Consider the following 19,406-nt stretch of genomic DNA (forward strand, 5'->3'; position numbering starts at 1 on the left):
TGCACTGCAGCAACTCACCAAGGCTCCTAAAATGTGCAGATTAGGTAAATTGGCTGTGTTAAATTGCCCCGTAGTGTCCAGGGATGTTGCAGGGGGTAGGGTGGAGTGGATTGGGGAGTGGATGTGGGTAGGCTGCTATTTCAGAGAGTCAGTGCAGACTCAATGGGCCAAATGGCCTCCTTCTGCGCTGTAGTGATTCTATTATTTCTGTTATATGATTTCCTTCAACAGCCCCTTCCAAACCCACCACCGCTTAACATAACCAAAAGGGCAGCACCGTAGCTCAGTGGTTAGCACTGTTGCTTCACAGTTCCAGGGTCCCAGGTTCAATTCCCAGCTTGGGTCACTGTCTGTGTGGAGTCTCCCCGTGTCTGTGTGGGTTTCCTCCGGGTGCTCCAGTTTCCTCCCACAGTCCAAAGATGTGCAGGGTAGATAGACTGGCCATGCTAAATTGCCCTTAGTGTCCAAAACGTTTAGGTGGGGTTACTGGGTTACAGGGATGGAGTGGAGGTGTGGGCTTAGGTAGGGTGCTCTTTCCAAGGGCCGGTGCAGACTTGATGGGCCGAATGGCCTCCTTCTGCACTGTAAATTCTATGATTCTCTACGATTCTATGAAAAGGGCAGCAGGTATGTGGGAATACCAGCACCTGGATGTTCCAGCAGGTATGTGGGAATACCAGCACCTGGATGTTCCAGCAGGTATGTGGGAATACCGGCACCTGGATGTTCCAGCAGGTATGTGGGAATACCGGCACCTGGATGCTCCAGCAGGTATGTGGGAATGCCTGCACCTGGATGTTCCAGCAGGTATGTGGGAATACCAGCACCTGGATGTTCCAGCAGGTATGTGGGAATACCAGCACCTGGATGTTCCAGCAGGTATGGGGGAATACCAGCACCTGGATGTTCCAGCAGGTATGTGGGAATACCAGCACCTGGATGTTCCAGCAGGTATGTAGGAATACCAGCACCTGGATGTTCCAGCAGGTATGTGGGAATACCAGCACCTGGATGTTCCAGCAGGTATGGGGGAATACCAGCACCTGGATGTTCCAGCAGGTATGTGGGAATACCAGCACCTGGATGTTCCAGCAGGTATGTGGGAATACCAGCACCTGGATGTTCCAGCAGGTATGTGGGAATACCAGCACCTGGATGTTCCAGCAGGTATGGGGGAATACCAGCTCCTGGATGTTCCAGCAGGTATGTGGGAATACCAGCACCTGGATGTTCCAGCAGGTATGTGGGAATACCAGCACCTGGACGTTCCAGCAGGTATGTGGGAATACCAGCACCTGGATGTTCCCCTCCAAACCACTCACTATCCTGACTTGAAAATATATCACCGTCCCTTGCTGGGTCAAAATCCTCGAATTTCCTTCCTAAGCGCTGTGGGTGCACCTACACTTCAGGGACTTCCACGGTTCAAGAAGGCAGCTCACCACCACCTTCTTAAGAGCAATTAGGGATGGGGAATAAGTACTGATCTACATCAATGCCCACGTCCAATAAATGAATTTTTAAAAAGCATTGTCGCCAGTCTGCCCTGGACCTCTCTCAAGGCCAATCTGAGGTGAACTTCCCAAAACTGAATGTATATTTTCAGGATGGGACCTCATCAAGGATCCACACAATTTTGTTTTATAGAATTTTCATAGAATTTACAGTGCAGAGGGAGGCCATTCGGCCCATCGAGTCTGCACCGGCTCTTGGAAAGAGCACCCTATCCAAGGTCAACACCTCCACCCTATCCCCATAACCCAGTAACCCCACCCAACACTAAGGGCAATTTTCGACACTAAGGGCAATTTATCATGGCCGATCCACCTAACCTGCACATCTTTGGACTGTGGGAGGAAACCGGAGCACCCGGAGGAAACCCACGCAGACACGGGGAGGATGTGCAGACTCCGCACAGACAGTGACCCAAGCCGGAATCGAACCTGGGACCCTGGAGCTGTGAAGCAATTGTGCTAGCCACAATGCTACCGTGGTTTGGTGACGGTTGATAAAAAGGGAAACATTAGTCGTTATATTAATAACTACTGATTGATTTTAATGGAAAAAGGGAATGTAGAAAATAATGCCCTGTGCCATCATTGAAATTTACATGAGAACAAATCATCAAAACGTAAAGGATAGAGAGACAGATTGCGATATAGCAGAAGATGGGGTTATTTGAATGAGGTACAACTACATGCCTTGACCGGCTGGCTGGAGACGGTTAAGATTTCTCGCAGACAGAGGTGCTGAGAACGGGTTGGGTTTGGAACTAAAACCCGCAGATCACATTAACATGTGAAAAGTAAAGGAACACTTTGATCCTTCATTTCTAAATCTGAGGGTCAGAATAAAGATTGGACAGGTCGCGGCTTAGCAGCTAGTGTACAAATTGTTTTGTTCAGTGGGTCAACCGATCAGATTAGGAACCAATTTTTTTTTAAAAGCAACAACACAAAAAAAAATGAGGAGGGAAAAAAGCGAGGAGAACTGATGAGAGAGAGAGAAAAAACCCCCCAGAGAAATACTTCACAGACTACAGTGTGCGGTTGCAGGATTAATCCCGCATTGTCAAATATCGAGGCACGGTTTTTAGTCTGTAAACGGCCGTGGAGATTAGTGGCGAGTGAGCAGGACATCTGCTGAAAAGATGCACATACTTGAGTTAAGTCTGCGACAGTGTGGCTTCAGTGTGTAAGAGCTGGAAGGCTGGCGGCTTGTTCCTGTTCGAATTCTCAGAGAATGAGAGATGTGTTTGTGTAAGGCATCGCCCCTCGGCGCTTCTTTCAAGATACTCCCTTTCCAACTCAATGAGCCGGTTCAGGTGGTGTCCAGGCATCTCTGCTCAGCCTACAGTACCACCTCTCACACTGTCCCACTGCTCCCTGTCCTCCAAAAGGTGGAGAGTGCAATAAATACGCCCAATGCAGCCAGGTTGTGATGGCCTGTCGGAAAGTGGGGCAACAGTTCACGTTTGAGCTGGGGGACTTGTTTCAAAAACCAACTTTAATCTAGATATGGCTATTTCCAAGATTGTGGGGATTCCAATGATCGCTCTCTGTGATACACACACACACTTGGACAAGGCAACTTGCATTTATCTAGCGCCTTTAACCTCCTGAAATGCCCAAAGGCTCTTGATCGGGACCTTTACCGAGGCAAAACCGGAGCTATTCACATCAGATGGTATTCGGGCGGAGCACCAAACGCCTGGCCAAATGTACGTTTTAAGAAGGCGTTTAAGGAGAGAGTTAGAGAGGCGGCCGGGATTAGGGAGGGGATTCCAAGAGTTTCGTATTCTTTTGGGATTTTCCTCTTTTAGTCTCCCTTTTCTTTAAAAATAATCCCCTAACGAGTGACTGCAGATCCAGCGCTGGTGTGATCAGTTAATGATGTTTGAGACAGGGACTGCTGTTTGAGACATCGCCTTCTCCAGAATAACCCTGTCCCTTTTTGTCCGATTGCTGTTTGCCCCCCTCACATACCTGTTGCCCTCTGTGACCTTTCTCAAGCAGGTTTGTGAAATCTGCTGTGTACCCGGAATCAACTCCATTCGCTCTTTACACGTGGGCATTTTGTATTCCTGTCTGCACCTTGTTGAAGGCCTGGCCATCGAATAGCATCACTGGAAGTCAGAGAGTCATTTATGGCACAGAAGGAGGCCGTTTGGCCCATCGAGCCCATGCAGGCCCTGTGTGTGTCTCGAGGATGTCATTTCTTACCTGAGACAGTCCCAGATGCACTGATGCCGTTTCCGATATGTACATGATTTTACCGTCAGACGCGACTACAAAAACAAAGCCATCCAGAGTCTGTAAAACACACAAAAATAAAGGGGGAAACACCCGTAAGTCTGTACATTTCACAGTAACGATCGTGACTTTAATCACACACTTTCACCCCCTCCCCCCTTCCCAACACAACGCTCGGCACCTTAAGTTTAACAAGTCTCAGGCAGACTGTCCCAATGCAAAGGGGTTAACCGCAGGGTTATAATGTAAAGCGATGCCCAAAGGTGTGCAGGTTGGGTGGATTGACCAGGTTGACTTGCCCCTTAGTGTGCAGGGATGTGCAGGTTAGGTGGGGTGGCCGGGATAAGACAGGGTGGATAGGGGAATGGACCAAGATAGGGTGCTCTTTCGGAGGGTCGGTGCAGACGCGATGGGCCGAATGGCCTTCTTCTGCACGGCAGGGATGCTGTGTGAAGTGCGTGTTTCCTATTAAATTGAGGGTTGTGCCCATACGGGTGGCGCACAGTGATATTGATCTTTTGTCAATTTCTCTGCCCCGCGTTTGACCTCCAACAAGTCTGTCTGGAACCGGTGCGCGTCCGTCTCGTTAAGAAGTTCCTTTACCTGAAGTAAATGGGATCCCAATTCTCTGGCCATGTTGTCCAAAGGACTCACGCGACTACACTGTCCCCAGGCGTCTCCCAGACCTGAATGGGAAATAACAGCAAGGGTATGAGCAACTTCCAAACCAAACCAGTTGTTAACAGCTGATAATGAACTGCCATATTGAGCTGACAGAAGCTGAATGTTTCACGAAGAATGCTTCTGACATAATTACTAACCAGGAAATCCTTCTGAATTAAACAATCTTTGGGGAATGTGTTTCTTTCAAATAGTTTCTTTATATTGTTTACTGACACAGCAGAAACAGAAACCCTCCGCGTTCCAAACTTTAAGAACGCATTTTCACTTTACTTTCTAAATAATTGTCACTTTGCTGGCGGCTGTCACGGAATGTCCAAAGTTGCTGTGAGATAAGCTTGTGTTATGTGGGTGTTCGTGTGGTTCCTTTGTGTGTTAATGTGTATTGCAGTGGGCGTGAAATGTCTTGTGAATCGCCAAGGCTCTTCACTCTCCTGTCAGAAGGTTGCAAGTTCAAATTTCAGTCCCGGTACCTGAGCAGAATAAATCTGGGCTGATATTCCAATGGAGCACCAAGAGGATACTGCATTGTCGTAGGGGGTGTCTTTTGGATAAGACGTTAAAAGAAAATGCCGTACGCCCCTCAAGGGTGGACGTAAAGGGCCCCATGGTCCTATTGGTCCTATTGCAGAGGAGAGAAGGACAGATGTCCACCGTGTGCTTGGCCATGTTCTGTCCCTCAGCCAACATCACTAACGACAGGTTATCTGGTCATTGTCACAGTATCGTTTGTGGGATCTTGCTGTGCGCAACTTTCCGACATTACAATGACTCTATCATATACAGGGCTTTGTGACATCCTGAGATCGTGAAAGGCGCTACATGAATGCAAGTCGCTCTCATTGTGCTTGTGAATGAAGTATGGATGGGTCTTGGTGCAGGTGCGGAGTTATGTGTTGAAACGCATGCAGGCAGTATTTTTGTTTTAACTGATTTAGTTTGCCTAGTCTTTTCTTTAGCCATGATGTGGAGATGTCGGCGTTGGACTGTAAGAAGTCTTACAACACCAGGTTAAAGTCCAACAAGTTTGTTTCAAATAACTAGCTTTCAGAGCACTGCTCCTTCCTCAGGTGAATCTTTTTTCCTAGGTCTTGATCAGTTTGTTGAGTTGGCGGGTGTGTTCCTTGGTCGGATCTGCAGGTAACTCTCTGTAGTGTTCCTGGTTGTTGAGTTGTCACAACACTTATTTGCAGTAGTACGTTCAGTTCAGTATGACGGTGGCCCCTCCTTTGTCTGCTGGTTTGATGACGATGTTGCGGTTGGTCTTGAGAACGTGGATGGCGTTGCGTTGTGCTTGGTTGACGTTTGGGGCTGTGTTGTGAATGCGACTGATGAATCTGGCATTGACATGACACCTGACGGCTTGAGCATACATGTCAAGTCTCGGGCAGTGGCCTTCCGGAGGGGTCCAATTCGACTCTTTCCTCTTCAGTTGCTGCACCTCAGATATTACGGTCTGCTGTTCCGGTTCATTGGCTGTCTCATTGGGTTCACTGTTGGCCTCTTGGGGTCTGTGGAAGAATTCCTGGAGCCTCATTCGCCTGATGAATTCCTCCGTGTCTGTCGCAAGACTGATGGGGTCCATTTTGGTGGTGGTGCAGAAATTGAGCCCTCTGCTGAGGACTTCAATTACATCGGGTTGAAGGGTGTAGTCTGACAAGTTGACAATAGATTTCCCTGTATTGATTTCTACTGTGGTACCAGGGGAGGCTTGGTTGCTGCTGGTGATGATGCCGAGTTTCTCAAGCTTCCTGTTCTTGGTGTGCACAGAGGCGGCATAGTATCATTGTCTCATCCGTTTGGTCGTTTTCCGCAGCTGGTCTGCTGCGTCCTGAGCATAAGTTGAGAATATGGCCTCTATCTTGGTTTCCAGGTTGTGGCGTCTGCTGTAGAGTTGGTGTACGAGGTGGTTGAGGAGTGTGAGAGAGGTGCGACGGCAGAGTCTATCAGTTTAGTCTTTGTTGTAGGTCGACTTGAGTGGGTGTGTAATCTGTAGCCCTTTTGGGATCGTGTCTGCTTTCTTGCACCTTTGTAGAAACTTAATGTCAGTGTCTATATGCGTGATCTTCTTGGTGATCCTCTCCACTTTGAGCCAGCAGTTTGCGGTGTCAATGGTAGCCATGATGTGGAGATGCCAGCGTTGGACTGGGGTCTTACAACAGCAGGTTAAAGTCCAACAGGTTTGTTTCAAATCACTAGCTTTTGAAGCACTGCTCCTTCCTCAGAGGAATCCACCTGAGGAAGGAGCAGTGCTCTGAAAGCTAGTGATTTGAAACAAACCTGTTGGACTTTAACCTGGTGCTGTAAGACTTCTTACTCATTTCTTCAGAAGCGTTTACTTAATTCAAGGGAGTGAGTAAATCTTTGGCAAATGAATTATAATGTGGGGAAAATGTCAGCTCCACTCAGATGGGAGGAATTGAAAAGCATCATGTTATTAAAATAGAGGGACTGGATGGTATGGGGGTGAGGAGGTCAAGGGTTATGGGAGGGGGCAGATAGGAAAATGAAGTTGAGATCACAGCCAGGTCAGCTTTGATCTGACTGAATGTCGGAACAGGCACCAAGGAGCTCAATGGCTGACACCTGCTCCTGATTTCTCAGTTTCTCTGCTGACTTTAGTGCATATATTTGTGTTTGTGTGGGTATGGATAGAGGCTATGTTAATATAGTGGATGTGTACGCTAGGATCTGTGGTAATGCATTGTGTATGTGGATCTGTGAGTGTGCAGTGTGCTAATGTAGGCATTGTCAAACTCGGAGGTGGGTCGCAGGCAGGTGTCGGGACGGTGCAGAGCCGCCCGTGGCAGCGCTCCCGATGCGGCAAATCCACATGCAACAGCCGCAGCAGCCGGCTTTTAACAATGCCGGCTGCAAGTGGCCTTCAAAAGGGCGAGGAACAGATTAAAAAAATTCTGCTGCACTGCGCATGCGTGCCTGATCATCAGTGCGCATGCGCAAAACGATGCGCATGCGCACCGATGATTGGGCATGCATGTGCAGTCCGTCCACATTTTTTTTCATATGGTGGTAGCCTTTTTTTTCAAGTTCGGGGGGGCCAAAGGGACCATTGGGGCCAAAGGGACCCAAAACCATTTCCTCCATTTTTGTCAGCAGCAAACAAGGTAAGAGAAAATGGTGGGTCACGCATGTCGGCCGGCGTGGGTCATGAAGGTCGGACGGCGTGGGACATGAAGGTCGGATGGCGTGGGACATGAAGGTCGGACGGCATGGGTCGCGCAGGTCGGCCGGCGTGGGTCATGAAGGTCGGACGGCATGGGTCGCGCAGGTCGGCCGGCGTGGGTCATGAAGGTCGGATGGCGTGGGTCCCGAAGGTTGGCCGCGTTGGGTCCTGAAGGATGGCCAGTTGGTAAAAATGGGTCCCCGGAAAAAAAATTTGAGGAACACTGATTTTTATGAATTACTTGCGGTGTACATGGAGTAATGATGTGTTTCTGGAATGTCGTTTCTGATGTGGACCAGATATTGTTTGCTACTATGTAGTCACACCTCACACCAAATTTAACCCAGTTTTGACATAAAATCATTTACAGTTGTTACAGAAGCAGATTAATACTTGTTTCTGTGATAGCAGCAGAATGATGCTTGTTACTGTTATAGCAGCAGAATGATGCTTGTTTCTGTTATAGCAGCAGAATGATGCTTGTTTCTGTTAGAGCAGCAGAATGATGCTTGTTACTGTTATAGCAGCTGAATGATGCTTGTTTCTGTTATAGCAGCAGAATGATGCTTGTTACAGTTATAGCAGCAGAATGATGCTGGTTACTGTTATAGCAGCAGAATGATGCTTGTTACTGTTACAGCAGCAGAATGATGCTTGTTACTGTTATAGCAGCAGAATGATGCTTGTTACTGTTATAGCAGCAGAATGATGCTTGTTTCTGTTAGAGCAGCAGAATGATGCTTGTTACTGTTATAGCAGCTGAATGATGCTTGTTTCTGTTATAGCAGCAGAATGATGCTTGTTACAGTTATAGCAGCAGAATGATGCTGGTTACTGTTATAGCAGCAGAATGATGCATGTTACTGTTATAGCAGCAGAATGATGCTTGTTTCTGTTAGAGTAACAGAATGATGCTTGTTTCTGTTAGAGCAGCAGAATGATGCTTGTTACTGTTACAGCAGCAGAATGATGCTTGTTACAGTTATAGCAGCAGAATGATGCTGGTTACTGTTATAGCAGCAGAATGATGCTTGTTACTGTTATAGCAGCAGAATGATGCTTGTTTCTGTTAGAGTAACAGAATGATGCTTGTTTCTGTTAGAGCAGCAGAATGATGCTTGTTAATGTTACAGCAGCAGAATGATGCTTGTTACAGTTCTAGCAGCAGAAAAATGCTGGTTTCTGTTAAAGCAGCAGAATGATGCTTGTTACTGTTATAGCAGCAGAATGATGCTTGTTACTGTTATAGCAGCAGAATGATGCTTGTTACTGTGAAAGCAGCAGAATGATGCTTGTTACTGTTATAGCAGCAGAATGATGCTTGTTACTGTTATAGCAGCAGAATGATGCTTGTTACTGTGAAAGCAGCAGAATGATGCTTGTTACTGTTACAGCAGCAGAATGATGCTTGTTTCTGTTATAGCAGCAGAATGATGCTTGTTACTGTTATAGCAGCAGAAAGATGCTTGTTTCTGTTATAGCAGCAGAATGATGCCTGTTACTGTTATAGCACCAGAATGATGCTTGTTTCTGTTACAGCAGCAGAATGATGCTTGTTACTGTTCTCGCAGCAGAATGATGCTCGTTACTGTGATAGCAGCAGAATGATGCTTGTTTTTGTTATAGCAGCAGAATGATGTTTGTGACTCTTATAGCAGCAGAATGATGCTTTTTACTGTTATAGCAGCAGAATGATGCTTGTTACTGTGATAGCAGCAGAATGATGCTTGTTACTGTTATAGCAGCAGAATGATGCTTGTTACAGTTACAGCAGCGGAATGATGCTTGTTTCTTTTATAGCAGCAGAATGATGCTTGTTACAGTTACAGCAGCAGAATGATGCTTGTTGCTGTTATACAGTAAGAAGTCTTACAACACCAGGTTAAAGTCCAACAGGTTTGTTTCAAACACGAGCTTTCGGAGCACGGCTCCTTCTTCAGGTGAATTCACCTGAAGAAGGAGCCGTGCTCCGAAAGCTCGTGTTTGAAACAAACCTGTTGGACTTTAACCTGGTGTTGTAAGACTTCTTACTGTGCTCACCCCAGTCCAACGCCGGCATCTCCACATCATGTTGCTGTTATAGCAGCAGAATGAGGCTTGTTTCTGTTGTAGCAGCAGAATGATGCTTGTTACTGTTGTAGCAGCAGAATGATGCTTGTTACTGTTATAGCAGCAGAATGATGTTTGTTTCTGTTATAGCAGCAGAATGATGCTTGTTTTTGTTATAGCAGCAGAATGATGTTTGTTTCTGTTATAGCAGCAGAATGATGCTTGTTTTTGTTATAGCAGCAGAATGATGCTTGTTTCTGTTATAGCAGCAGAATGATGCTTGTTACTGTTATAGCAGCAGAATTATGTTTGTTTCTGTGAAAGCAGCAGAATGATGCTTATTACTGTTATAGCAGCAGAATGATGCTTGTTTTTGTTATAGCAGCAGAATGATGCTGGTTTCTGTTATAGCAGCAGAATGATGCTTGTTACTGTTATAGCAGCAGAATTATGTTTGTTTCTGTGAAAGCAGCAGAATGATGCTGGTTACTGTTATAGCAGCAGAATAATGCTTGTTACTGTTATAGCAGCAGAATGATGCTTGTTACTGTTATAGCAGCAGAATGATGCGTGTTACTGTTATAGCAGCAGAATGATGCTTGTTACTGTTATAGCAGCAGAATGATGCGTGTTACTGTTATAGCAGCAGAATGATGCTTGTTACTGTGATAGCAGCAGAATGATGCTTGTTACTGTTACAGCAGCAGAATGATGCTTGTTACTGTTACAGCAGCAGAATGATGCTTGTTACTGTTATAGCAGCAGAATGATGCTTGTTACTGTGATTGCAGCAGAAAGATGCTTGTTTCTGTTAGAGCAGCAGAATGATGCTTGTTACTGTTAGAGCAGCAGAATGATGCTTGTTACTGTTACAGCAGTAGAATGATGCTTGTTTCTGCTAGAGCAGCAGAATGATGCTTGTCACTGTTACAGCAGCAGAATGATGCTTGTTTCTGTTCTCGCAGCAGAATGATGCTTGTTACTGTTATAGCAGCAGAATGATGCTTGTTTCTGTTACAGCAGCAGAATGATGCTTGTTACTGTTCTCGCAGCAGAATGATGCTTGTTACTGTTATAGCAGCAGAATGATGCTTGTTACTGTTATAGCAGCAGAATGATGCTTGTTTCTGTTACAGCAGCAGAATGATGCGTGTTTCTGTTATAGCAGCAGAAAGATGCTTGTTACAGTTACAGCAGCAGAATGATGCTTGTTACTGTTCTCGCAGCAGAATGATGCTGGTTACTGTTATAGCAGCAGAATGATGCTTTTTACTGTTATAGTAGCAGAATGATGCTTGTTACTGTGATAGCAGCAGAATGATGCTTGTAACTGTTATAGCAGCAGAATGATGCTTGTTTTTGTTATAGCAGCAGAATGATGCTTGTTTCTGTTATAGCAGCAGAAAGATGCTTGTTTCTGTTACAGCAGCAGAATGATGCTTGTTACAGTTATAGCAGCAGAATGATGCGTGTTACTGTTATAGCAGCAGAATGATGCGTGTTACTGTTATAGCAGCAGAATGATGCGTTTTCCTGTTATAGCAGCAGAATGATGCTTGTTACTGTTATAGCAGCAGAATGACGCTTAATGTTATAGCAGCAGAATGAGGCTTGTTTCTGTTACAGCAGCAGAATGATGCCTCTTACTGTTGTAGCAGCAGAATGATGCTTGTTACTGTTATAGCAGCAGAATGATGCTGGTTACTGTTGTAGCAGCAGAATGATGCTTGTTACTGTTATAGCAGCAGAATTATGCTTGTTTCTGTTACAGCAGCAGAATAATGCTGGTTTCTGTTACAGCAGCAGAATGATGCTTGTTACTGTTATAGCAGCAGAATGATGCTTGTTACTGTTACAGCAGCAGAATAATGCTGGTTTCTGTTACAGAAGCAGAATGATGCTTGTTACTATTATAGCAGCAGAATGATGCTTGTTACTGTTATAGCAGCAGAATTATGCTTGTTTCTGTTACAGCAGCAGAATAATGCTGGTTTCTGTTACAGCAGCAGAATGATGCTTGTTACTGTTATAGCAGCAGAATGATGCTTGTTACTGTTATAGCAGCAGAATGATGTTTGTTTCCGTTATAGCAGCAGAATGATTCTGGTTACTGTTAAAGCAGCAGAATGATGCCCGTTACAGTTATAGCAGCAGAATGATGCTGGTTACTGTTAAAGCAGCAGAATGATGCCCGTTACTGTTATAGCAGCAGAATGATGCTGGTTACTGTTACAGCAGCAGAATGATGCTTACTGTTGTAGCAGCAGAATGATGCTGGTTACTGTTACAGTAGCAGAATGATGCTTGTTACTGTTATAGCAGCAGAATGATGCTTGTTACTGTGATTGCAGCAGAAAGATGCTTGTTTCTGTTGTAGCAGCAGAATGATGCCTGTTACTGTTATAGCAGCAGAATGATGCTTACTGTTGTAGCAGCAGAATGATGCTTGTTACTGTTGTAGCAGCAGAATGATGCTTGTTACTGTTATAGCAGCAGAATGATGCTTACTGTTGTAGCAGCAGAATGATGCTTGTTACTGTTGTAGCAGCAGAATGATGCTTGTTTCTGTTATAGCAGCAGAATGATGCTTACTGTTGTAGCAGCAGAATGATGCTTGTTACTGTTGTAGCAGCAGAATGATGCTTGTTATTGTTATAGCAGCAGAATGATGCTTGTTACTGTTGTAGAAGCAGAATGATGCTGGTTACTGTTATAGCAGCAGAATGATGCTTGTTTCTGTTATAGCAGCAGAATGATGCTTGTTTTTGTTATAGCAGCAGAATGATGTTTGTTTCTGTTATAGCAGCAGAATGATGCTTGTTTTTGTTATAGCAGCAGAATGATGCTTGTTTCTGTTATAGCAGCAGAATGATGCTTGTTACTGTTATAGCAGCAGAATTATGTTTGTTTCTGTGAAAGCAGCAGAATGATGCTTATTACTGTTATAGCAGCAGAATGATGCTTGTTTTTGTTATAGCAGCAGAATGATGCTGTTTTCTGTTATAGCAGCAGAATGATGCTTGTTACTGTTATAGCAGCAGAATTATGTTTGTTTCTGTGAAAGCAGCAGAATGATGCTGGTTACTGTTATAGCAGCAGAATAATGCTTGTTACTGTTATAGCAGCAGAATGATGCTTGTTACTGTTATAGCAGCAGAATGATGCGTGTTACTGTTATAGCAGCAGAATGATGCTTGTTACTGTTATAGCAGCAGAATGATGCGTGTTACTGTTATAGCAGCAGAATGATGCTTGTTACTGTGATAGCAGCAGAATGATGCTTGTTACTGTTACAGCAGCAGAATGATGCTTGTTACTGTTACAGCAGCAGAATGATGCTTGTTTCTGTTAGAGTAACAGAATGATGCTTGTTTCTGTTAGAGCAGCAGAATGATGCTTGTTAATGTTACAGCAGCAGAATGATGCTTGTTACAGTTCTAGCAGCAGAAAAATGCTGGTTTCTGTTAAAGCAGCAGAATGATGCTTGTTACTGTTATAGCAGCAGAATGATGCTTGTTACTGTTATAGCAGCAGAATGATGCTTGTTACTGTGAAAGCAGCAGAATGATGCTTGTTACTGTTACAGCAGCAGAATGATGCTTGTTTCTGTTATAGCAGCAGAATGATGCTTGTTACTGTTATAGCAGCAGAAAGATGCTTGTTTCTGTTATAGCAGCAGAATGATGCCTGTTACTGTTATAGCACCAGAATGATGCTTGTTTCTGTTACAGCAGCAGAATGATGCTTGTTACTGTTCTCGCAGCAGAATGATGCTCGTTACTGTGATAGCAGCAGAATGATGCTTGTTTTTGTTATAGCAGCAGAATGATGTTTGTGACTCTTATAGCAGCAGAATGATGCTTTTTACTGTTATAGCAGCAGAATGATGCTTGTTACTGTGATAGCAGCAGAATGATGCTTGTTACTGTTATAGCAGCAGAATGATGCTTGTTACAGTTACAGCAGCGGAATGATGCTTGTTTCTTTTATAGCAGCAGAATGATGCTTGTTACAGTTACAGCAGCAGAATGATGCTTGTTGCTGTTATACAGTAAGAAGTCTTACAACACCAGGTTAAAGTCCAACAGGTTTGTTTCAAACACGAGCTTTCGGAGCACGGCTCCTTCTTCAGGTGAATTCACCTGAAGAAGGAGCCGTGCTCCGAAAGCTCGTGTTTGAAACAAACCTGTTGGACTTTAACCTGGTGTTGTAAGACTTCTTACTGTGCTCACCCCAGTCCAACGCCGGCATCTCCACATCATGTTGCTGTTATAGCAGCAGAATGAGGCTTGTTTCTGTTGTAGCAGCAGAATGATGCTTGTTACTGTTGTAGCAGCAGAATGATGCTTGTTACTGTTAGAGTAACAGAATGATGCTTGTTTCTGTTAGAGCAGCAGAATGATGCTTGTTTCTGTTAGAGCAGCAGAATGATGCTGGTTACTGTTATAGCAGCAGAATGATGCGTGTTACTGTTATAGCAGCAGAATGATGCTTGTTTCTGTTAGAGTAACAGAATGATGCTTGTTTCTGTTAGAGCAGCAGAATGATGCTTGTTACTGTTACAGCAGCAGAATGATGCTTGTTACAGTTATAGCAGCAGAATGATGCTGGTTACTGTTATAGCAGCAGAATGATGCTTGTTACTGTTATAGCAGCAGAATGATGCTTGTTTCTGTTAGAGTAACAGAATGATGCTTGTTTCTGTTAGAGCAGCAGAATGATGCTTGTTAATGTTACAGCAGCAGAATGATGCTTGTTACAGTTCTAGCAGCAGAAAAATGCTGGTTTCTGTTAAAGCAGCAGAATGATGCTTGTTACTGTTATAGCAGCAGAATGATGCTTGTTACTGTTATAGCAGCAGAATGATGCTTGTTACTGTGAAAGCAGCAGAATGATGCTTGTTACTGTTATAGCAGCAGAATGATGCTTGTTACTGTTATAGCAGCAGAATGATGCTTGTTACTGTTAAAGCAGCAGAATGATGCTTGTTACTGTTACAGCAGCAGAATGATGCTTGTTTCTGTTATAGCAGCAGAATGATGCTTGTTACTGTTATAGCAGCAGAAAGATGCTTGTTTCTGTTATAGCAGCAGAATGATGCCTGTTACTGTTATAGCACCAGAATGATGCTTGTTTCTGTTACAGCAGCAGAATGATGCTTGTTACTGTTCTCGCAGCAGAATGATGCTCGTTACTGTGATAGCAGCAGAATGATGCTTGTTTTTGTTATAGCAGCAGAATGATGTTTGTGACTCTTATAGCAGCAGAATGATGCTTTTTACTGTTATAGCAGCAGAATGATGCTTGTTACTGTGATAGCAGCAGAATGATGCTTGTTACTGTTATAGCAGCAGAATGATGCTTGTTACAGTTACAGCAGCGGAATGATGCTTGTTTCTTTTATAGCAGCAGAATGATGCTTGTTACAGTTACAGCAGCAGAATGATGCTTGTTGCTGTTATACAGTAAGAAGTCTTACAACACCAGGTTAAAGTCCAACAGGTTTGTTTCAAACACGAGCTTTCGGAGCACGGCTCCTTCTTCAGGTGAATTCACCTGAAGAAGGAGCCGTGCTCCGAAAGCTCGTGTTTGAAACAAACCTGTTGGACTTTAACCTGGTGTTGTAAGACTTCTTACTGTGCTCACCCCAGTCCAACGCCGGCATCTCCACATCATGTTGCTGTTATAGCAGCAGAATGAGGCTTGTTTCTGTTGTAGCAGCAGAATGATGCTTGTTACTGTTGTAGCAGCAGAATGATGCTTGTTACTGTTATAGCAGCAGAATGATGTTTGTTTCTGTTATAGCAGCAGAATGATGCTTGTTTTTGTTATAGCAGCAGAATGATGTTTGTTTCTGTTATAGCAGCAGAATGATGCTTGTTTTTGTTATAGCAGCAGAATGATGCTTGTTTCTGTTATAGCAGCAGAATGATGCTTGTTACTGTTATAGCAGCAGAATTATGTTTGTTTCTGTGAAAGCAGCAGAATGATGCTTATTACTGTTATAGCAGCAGAATGATGCTTGTTTTTGTTATAGCAGCAGAATGATGCTGGTTTCTGTTATAGCAGCAGAATGATGCTTGTTACTGTTATAGCAGCAGAATTATGTTTGTTTCTGTGAAAGCAGCAGAATGATGCTGGTTACTGTTATAGCAGCAGAATAATGCTTGTTACTGTTATAGCAGCAGAATGATGCTTGTTACTGTTATAGCAGCAGAATGATGCGTGTTACTGTTATAGCAGCAGAATGATGCTTGTTACTGTTATAGCAGCAGAATGATGCGTGTTACTGTTATAGCAGCAGAATGATGCTTGTTACTGTGATAGCAGCAGAATGATGCTTGTTACTGTTACAGCAGCAGAATGATGCTTGTTACTGTTACAGCAGCAGAATGATGCTTGTTACTGTTATAGCAGCAGAATGATGCTTGTTACTGTGATTGCAGCAGAAAGATGCTTGTTTCTGTTAGAGCAGCAGAATGATGCTTGTTACTGTTAGAGCAGCAGAATGATGCTTGTTACTGTTACAGCAGTAGAATGATGCTTGTTTCTGCTAGAGCAGCAGAATGATGCTTGTCACTGTTACAGCAGCAGAATGATGCTTGTTTCTGTTCTCGCAGCAGAATGATGCTTGTTACTGTTATAGCAGCAGAATGATGCTTGTTTCTGTTACAGCAGCAGAATGATGCTTGTTACTGTTCTCGCAGCAGAATGATGCTTGTTACTGTTATAGCAGCAGAATGATGCTTGTTTCTGTTACAGCAGCAGAATGATGCGTGTTTCTGTTATAGCAGCAGAAAGATGCTTGTTACAGTTACAGCAGCAGAATGATGCTTGTTACTGTTCTCGCAGCAGAATGATGCTGGTTACTGTTATAGCAGCAGAATGATGCTTTTTACTGTTATAGTAGCAGAATGATGATGGTTACTGTGATAGCAGCAGAATGATGCTTGTAACTGTTATAGCAGCAGAATGATGCTTGTTTTTGTTATAGCAGCAGAATGATGCTTGTTTTTGTTATAGCAGCAGAATGATGCTGGTTTCTGTTATAGCAGCAGAATGATGCTTGTTACTGTTATAGCAGCAGAATTATGTTTGTTTCTGTGAAAGCAGCAGAATGATGCTGGTTACTGTTATAGCAGCAGAATAATGCTTGTTACTGTTATAGCAGCAGAATGATGCTTGTTACTGTTATAGCAGCAGAATGATGCGTGTTACTGTTATAGCAGCAGAATGATGCTTGTTACTGTTATAGCAGCAGAATGATGCGTGTTACTGTTATAGCAGCAGAATGATGCTTGTTACTGTGATAGCAGCAGAATGATGCTTGTTACTGTTACAGCAGCAGAATGATGCTTGTTACTGTTACAGCAGCAGAATGATGCTTGTTACTGTTATAGCAGCAGAATGATGCTTGTTACTGTGATTGCAGCAGAAAGATGCTTGTTTCTGTTAGAGCAGCAGAATGATGCTTGTTACTGTTAGAGCAGCAGAATGATGCTTGTTACTGTTACAGCAGTAGAATGATGCTTGTTTCTGCTAGAGCAGCAGAATGATGCTTGTCACTGTTACAGCAGCAGAATGATGCTTGTTTCTGTTCTCGCAGCAGAATGATGCTTGTTACTGTTATAGCAGCAGAATGATGCTTGTTTCTGTTACAGCAGCAGAATGATGCTTGTTACTGTTCTCGCAGCAGAATGATGCTTGTTACTGTTATAGCAGCAGAATGATGCTTGTTTCTGTTACAGCAGCAGAATGATGCGTGTTTCTGTTATAGCAGCAGAAAGATGCTTGTTACAGTTACAGCAGCAGAATGATGCTTGTTACTGTTCTCGCAGCAGAATGATGCTGGTTACTGTTATAGCAGCAGAATGATGCTTTTTACTGTTATAGTAGCAGAATGATGCTTGTTACTGTGATAGCAGCAGAATGATGCTTGTAACTGTTATAGCAGCAGAATGATGCTTGTTTTTGTTATAGCAGCAGAATGATGCTTGTTTCTGTTATAGCAGCAGAAAGATGCTTGTTTCTGTTACAGCAGCAGAATGATGCTTGTTACAGTTATAGCAGCAGAATGATGCGTGTTACTGTTATAGCAGCAGAATGATGCGTGTTACTGTTATAGCAGCAGAATGATGCGTTTTCCTGTTATAGCAGCAGAATGATGCTTGTTACTGTTATAGCAGCAGAATGACGCTTAATGTTATAGCAGCAGAATGAGGCTTGTTTCTGTTACAGCAGCAGAATGATGCCTCTTACTGTTGTAGCAGCAGAATGATGCTTGTTACTGTTATAGCAGCAGAATGATGCTGGTTACTGTTGTAGCAGCAGAATGATGCTTGTTACTGTTATAGCAGCAGAATTATGCTTGTTTCTGTTACAGCAGCAGAATAATGCTGGTTTCTGTTACAGCAGCAGAATGATGCTTGTTACTGTTATAGCAGCAGAATGATGCTTGTTACTGTTACAGCAGCAGAATAATGCTGGTTTCTGTTACAGAAGCAGAATGATGCTTGTTACTATTATAGCAGCAGAATGATGCTTGTTACTGTTATAGCAGCAGAATTATGCTTGTTTCTGTTACAGCAGCAGAATAATGCTGGTTTCTGTTACAGCAGCAGAATGATGCTTGTTACTGTTATAGCAGCAGAATGATGCTTGTTACTGTTATAGCAGCAGAATGATGTTTGTTTCCGTTATAGCAGCAGAATGATTCTGGTTACTGTTAAAGCAGCAGAATGATGCCCGTTACAGTTATAGCAGCAGAATGATGCTGGTTACTGTTAAAGCAGCAGAATGATGCCCGTTACTGTTATAGCAGCAGAATGATGCTGGTTACTGTTACAGCAGCAGAATGATGCTTACTGTTGTAGCAGCAGAATGATGCTGGTTACTGTTACAGTAGCAGAATGATGCTTGTTACTGTTATAGCAGCAGAATGATGCTTGTTACTGTGATTGCAGCAGAAAGATGCTTGTTTCTGTTGTAGCAGCAGAATGATGCCTGTTACTGTTATAGCAGCAGAATGATGCTTACTGTTGTAGCAGCAGAATGATGCTTGTTACTGTTATAGCAGCAGAATGATGCTTGTTACTGTTATAGCAGCAGAATGATGCTTACTGTTGTAGCAGCAGAATGATGCTTGTTACTGTTGTAGCAGCAGAATGATGCTTGTTTCTGTTATAGCAGCAGAATGATGCTTACTGTTGTAGCAGCAGAATGATGCTTGTTACTGTTGTAGCAGCAGAATGATGCTTGTTATTGTTATAGCAGCAGAATGATGCTTGTTACTGTTGTAGCAGCAGAATGATGCTGGTTACTGTTATAGCAGCAGAATGATGCTTGTTTCTGTTATAGCAGCAGAATGATGCTTGTTTTTGTTATAGCAGCAGAATGATGTTTGTTTCTGTTATAGCAGCAGAATGATGCTTGTTTTTGTTATCGCAGCAGAATGATGCTTGTTTCTGTTATAGCAGCAGAATGATGCTTGTTACTGTTATAGCAGCAGAATTATGTTTGTTTCTGTGAAAGCAGCAGAATGATGCTTATTACTGTTATAGCAGCAGAATGATGCTTGTTTTTGTTATAGCAGCAGAATGATGCTGTTTTCTGTTATAGCAGCAGAATGATGCTTGTTACTGTTATAGCAGCAGAATTATGTTTGTTTCTGTGAAAGCAGCAGAATGATGCTGGTTACTGTTATAGCAGCAGAATAATGCTTGTTACTGTTATAGCAGCAG

General features: G+C 43.5%; 1 protein-coding gene across 1 annotated transcript in view; it reads right to left on the reverse strand.

Annotated features, from left to right (window-relative positions):
• The window catches only part of sim2 (SIM bHLH transcription factor 2), a 178,602-nt gene that overhangs the window by 121,801 nt on the left and 37,395 nt on the right, over positions 1 to 19,406 (reverse strand). The window contains exons 2-3 of the mRNA XM_038801561.1: positions 4,356 to 4,438; positions 3,723 to 3,812 (exon numbers count right to left, since the gene is read on the reverse strand). Coding sequence (XP_038657489.1) covers positions 3,723 to 3,812; positions 4,356 to 4,438 — 173 coding nt within the window. The remainder of the gene's footprint in view (positions 1 to 3,722; positions 3,813 to 4,355; positions 4,439 to 19,406) is intronic.

Source organism: Scyliorhinus canicula, chromosome 7, assembly GCF_902713615.1.
Source record: "Scyliorhinus canicula chromosome 7, sScyCan1.1, whole genome shotgun sequence".
In the NCBI taxonomy this organism is placed as follows: domain Eukaryota; kingdom Metazoa; phylum Chordata; class Chondrichthyes; order Carcharhiniformes; family Scyliorhinidae; genus Scyliorhinus; species Scyliorhinus canicula.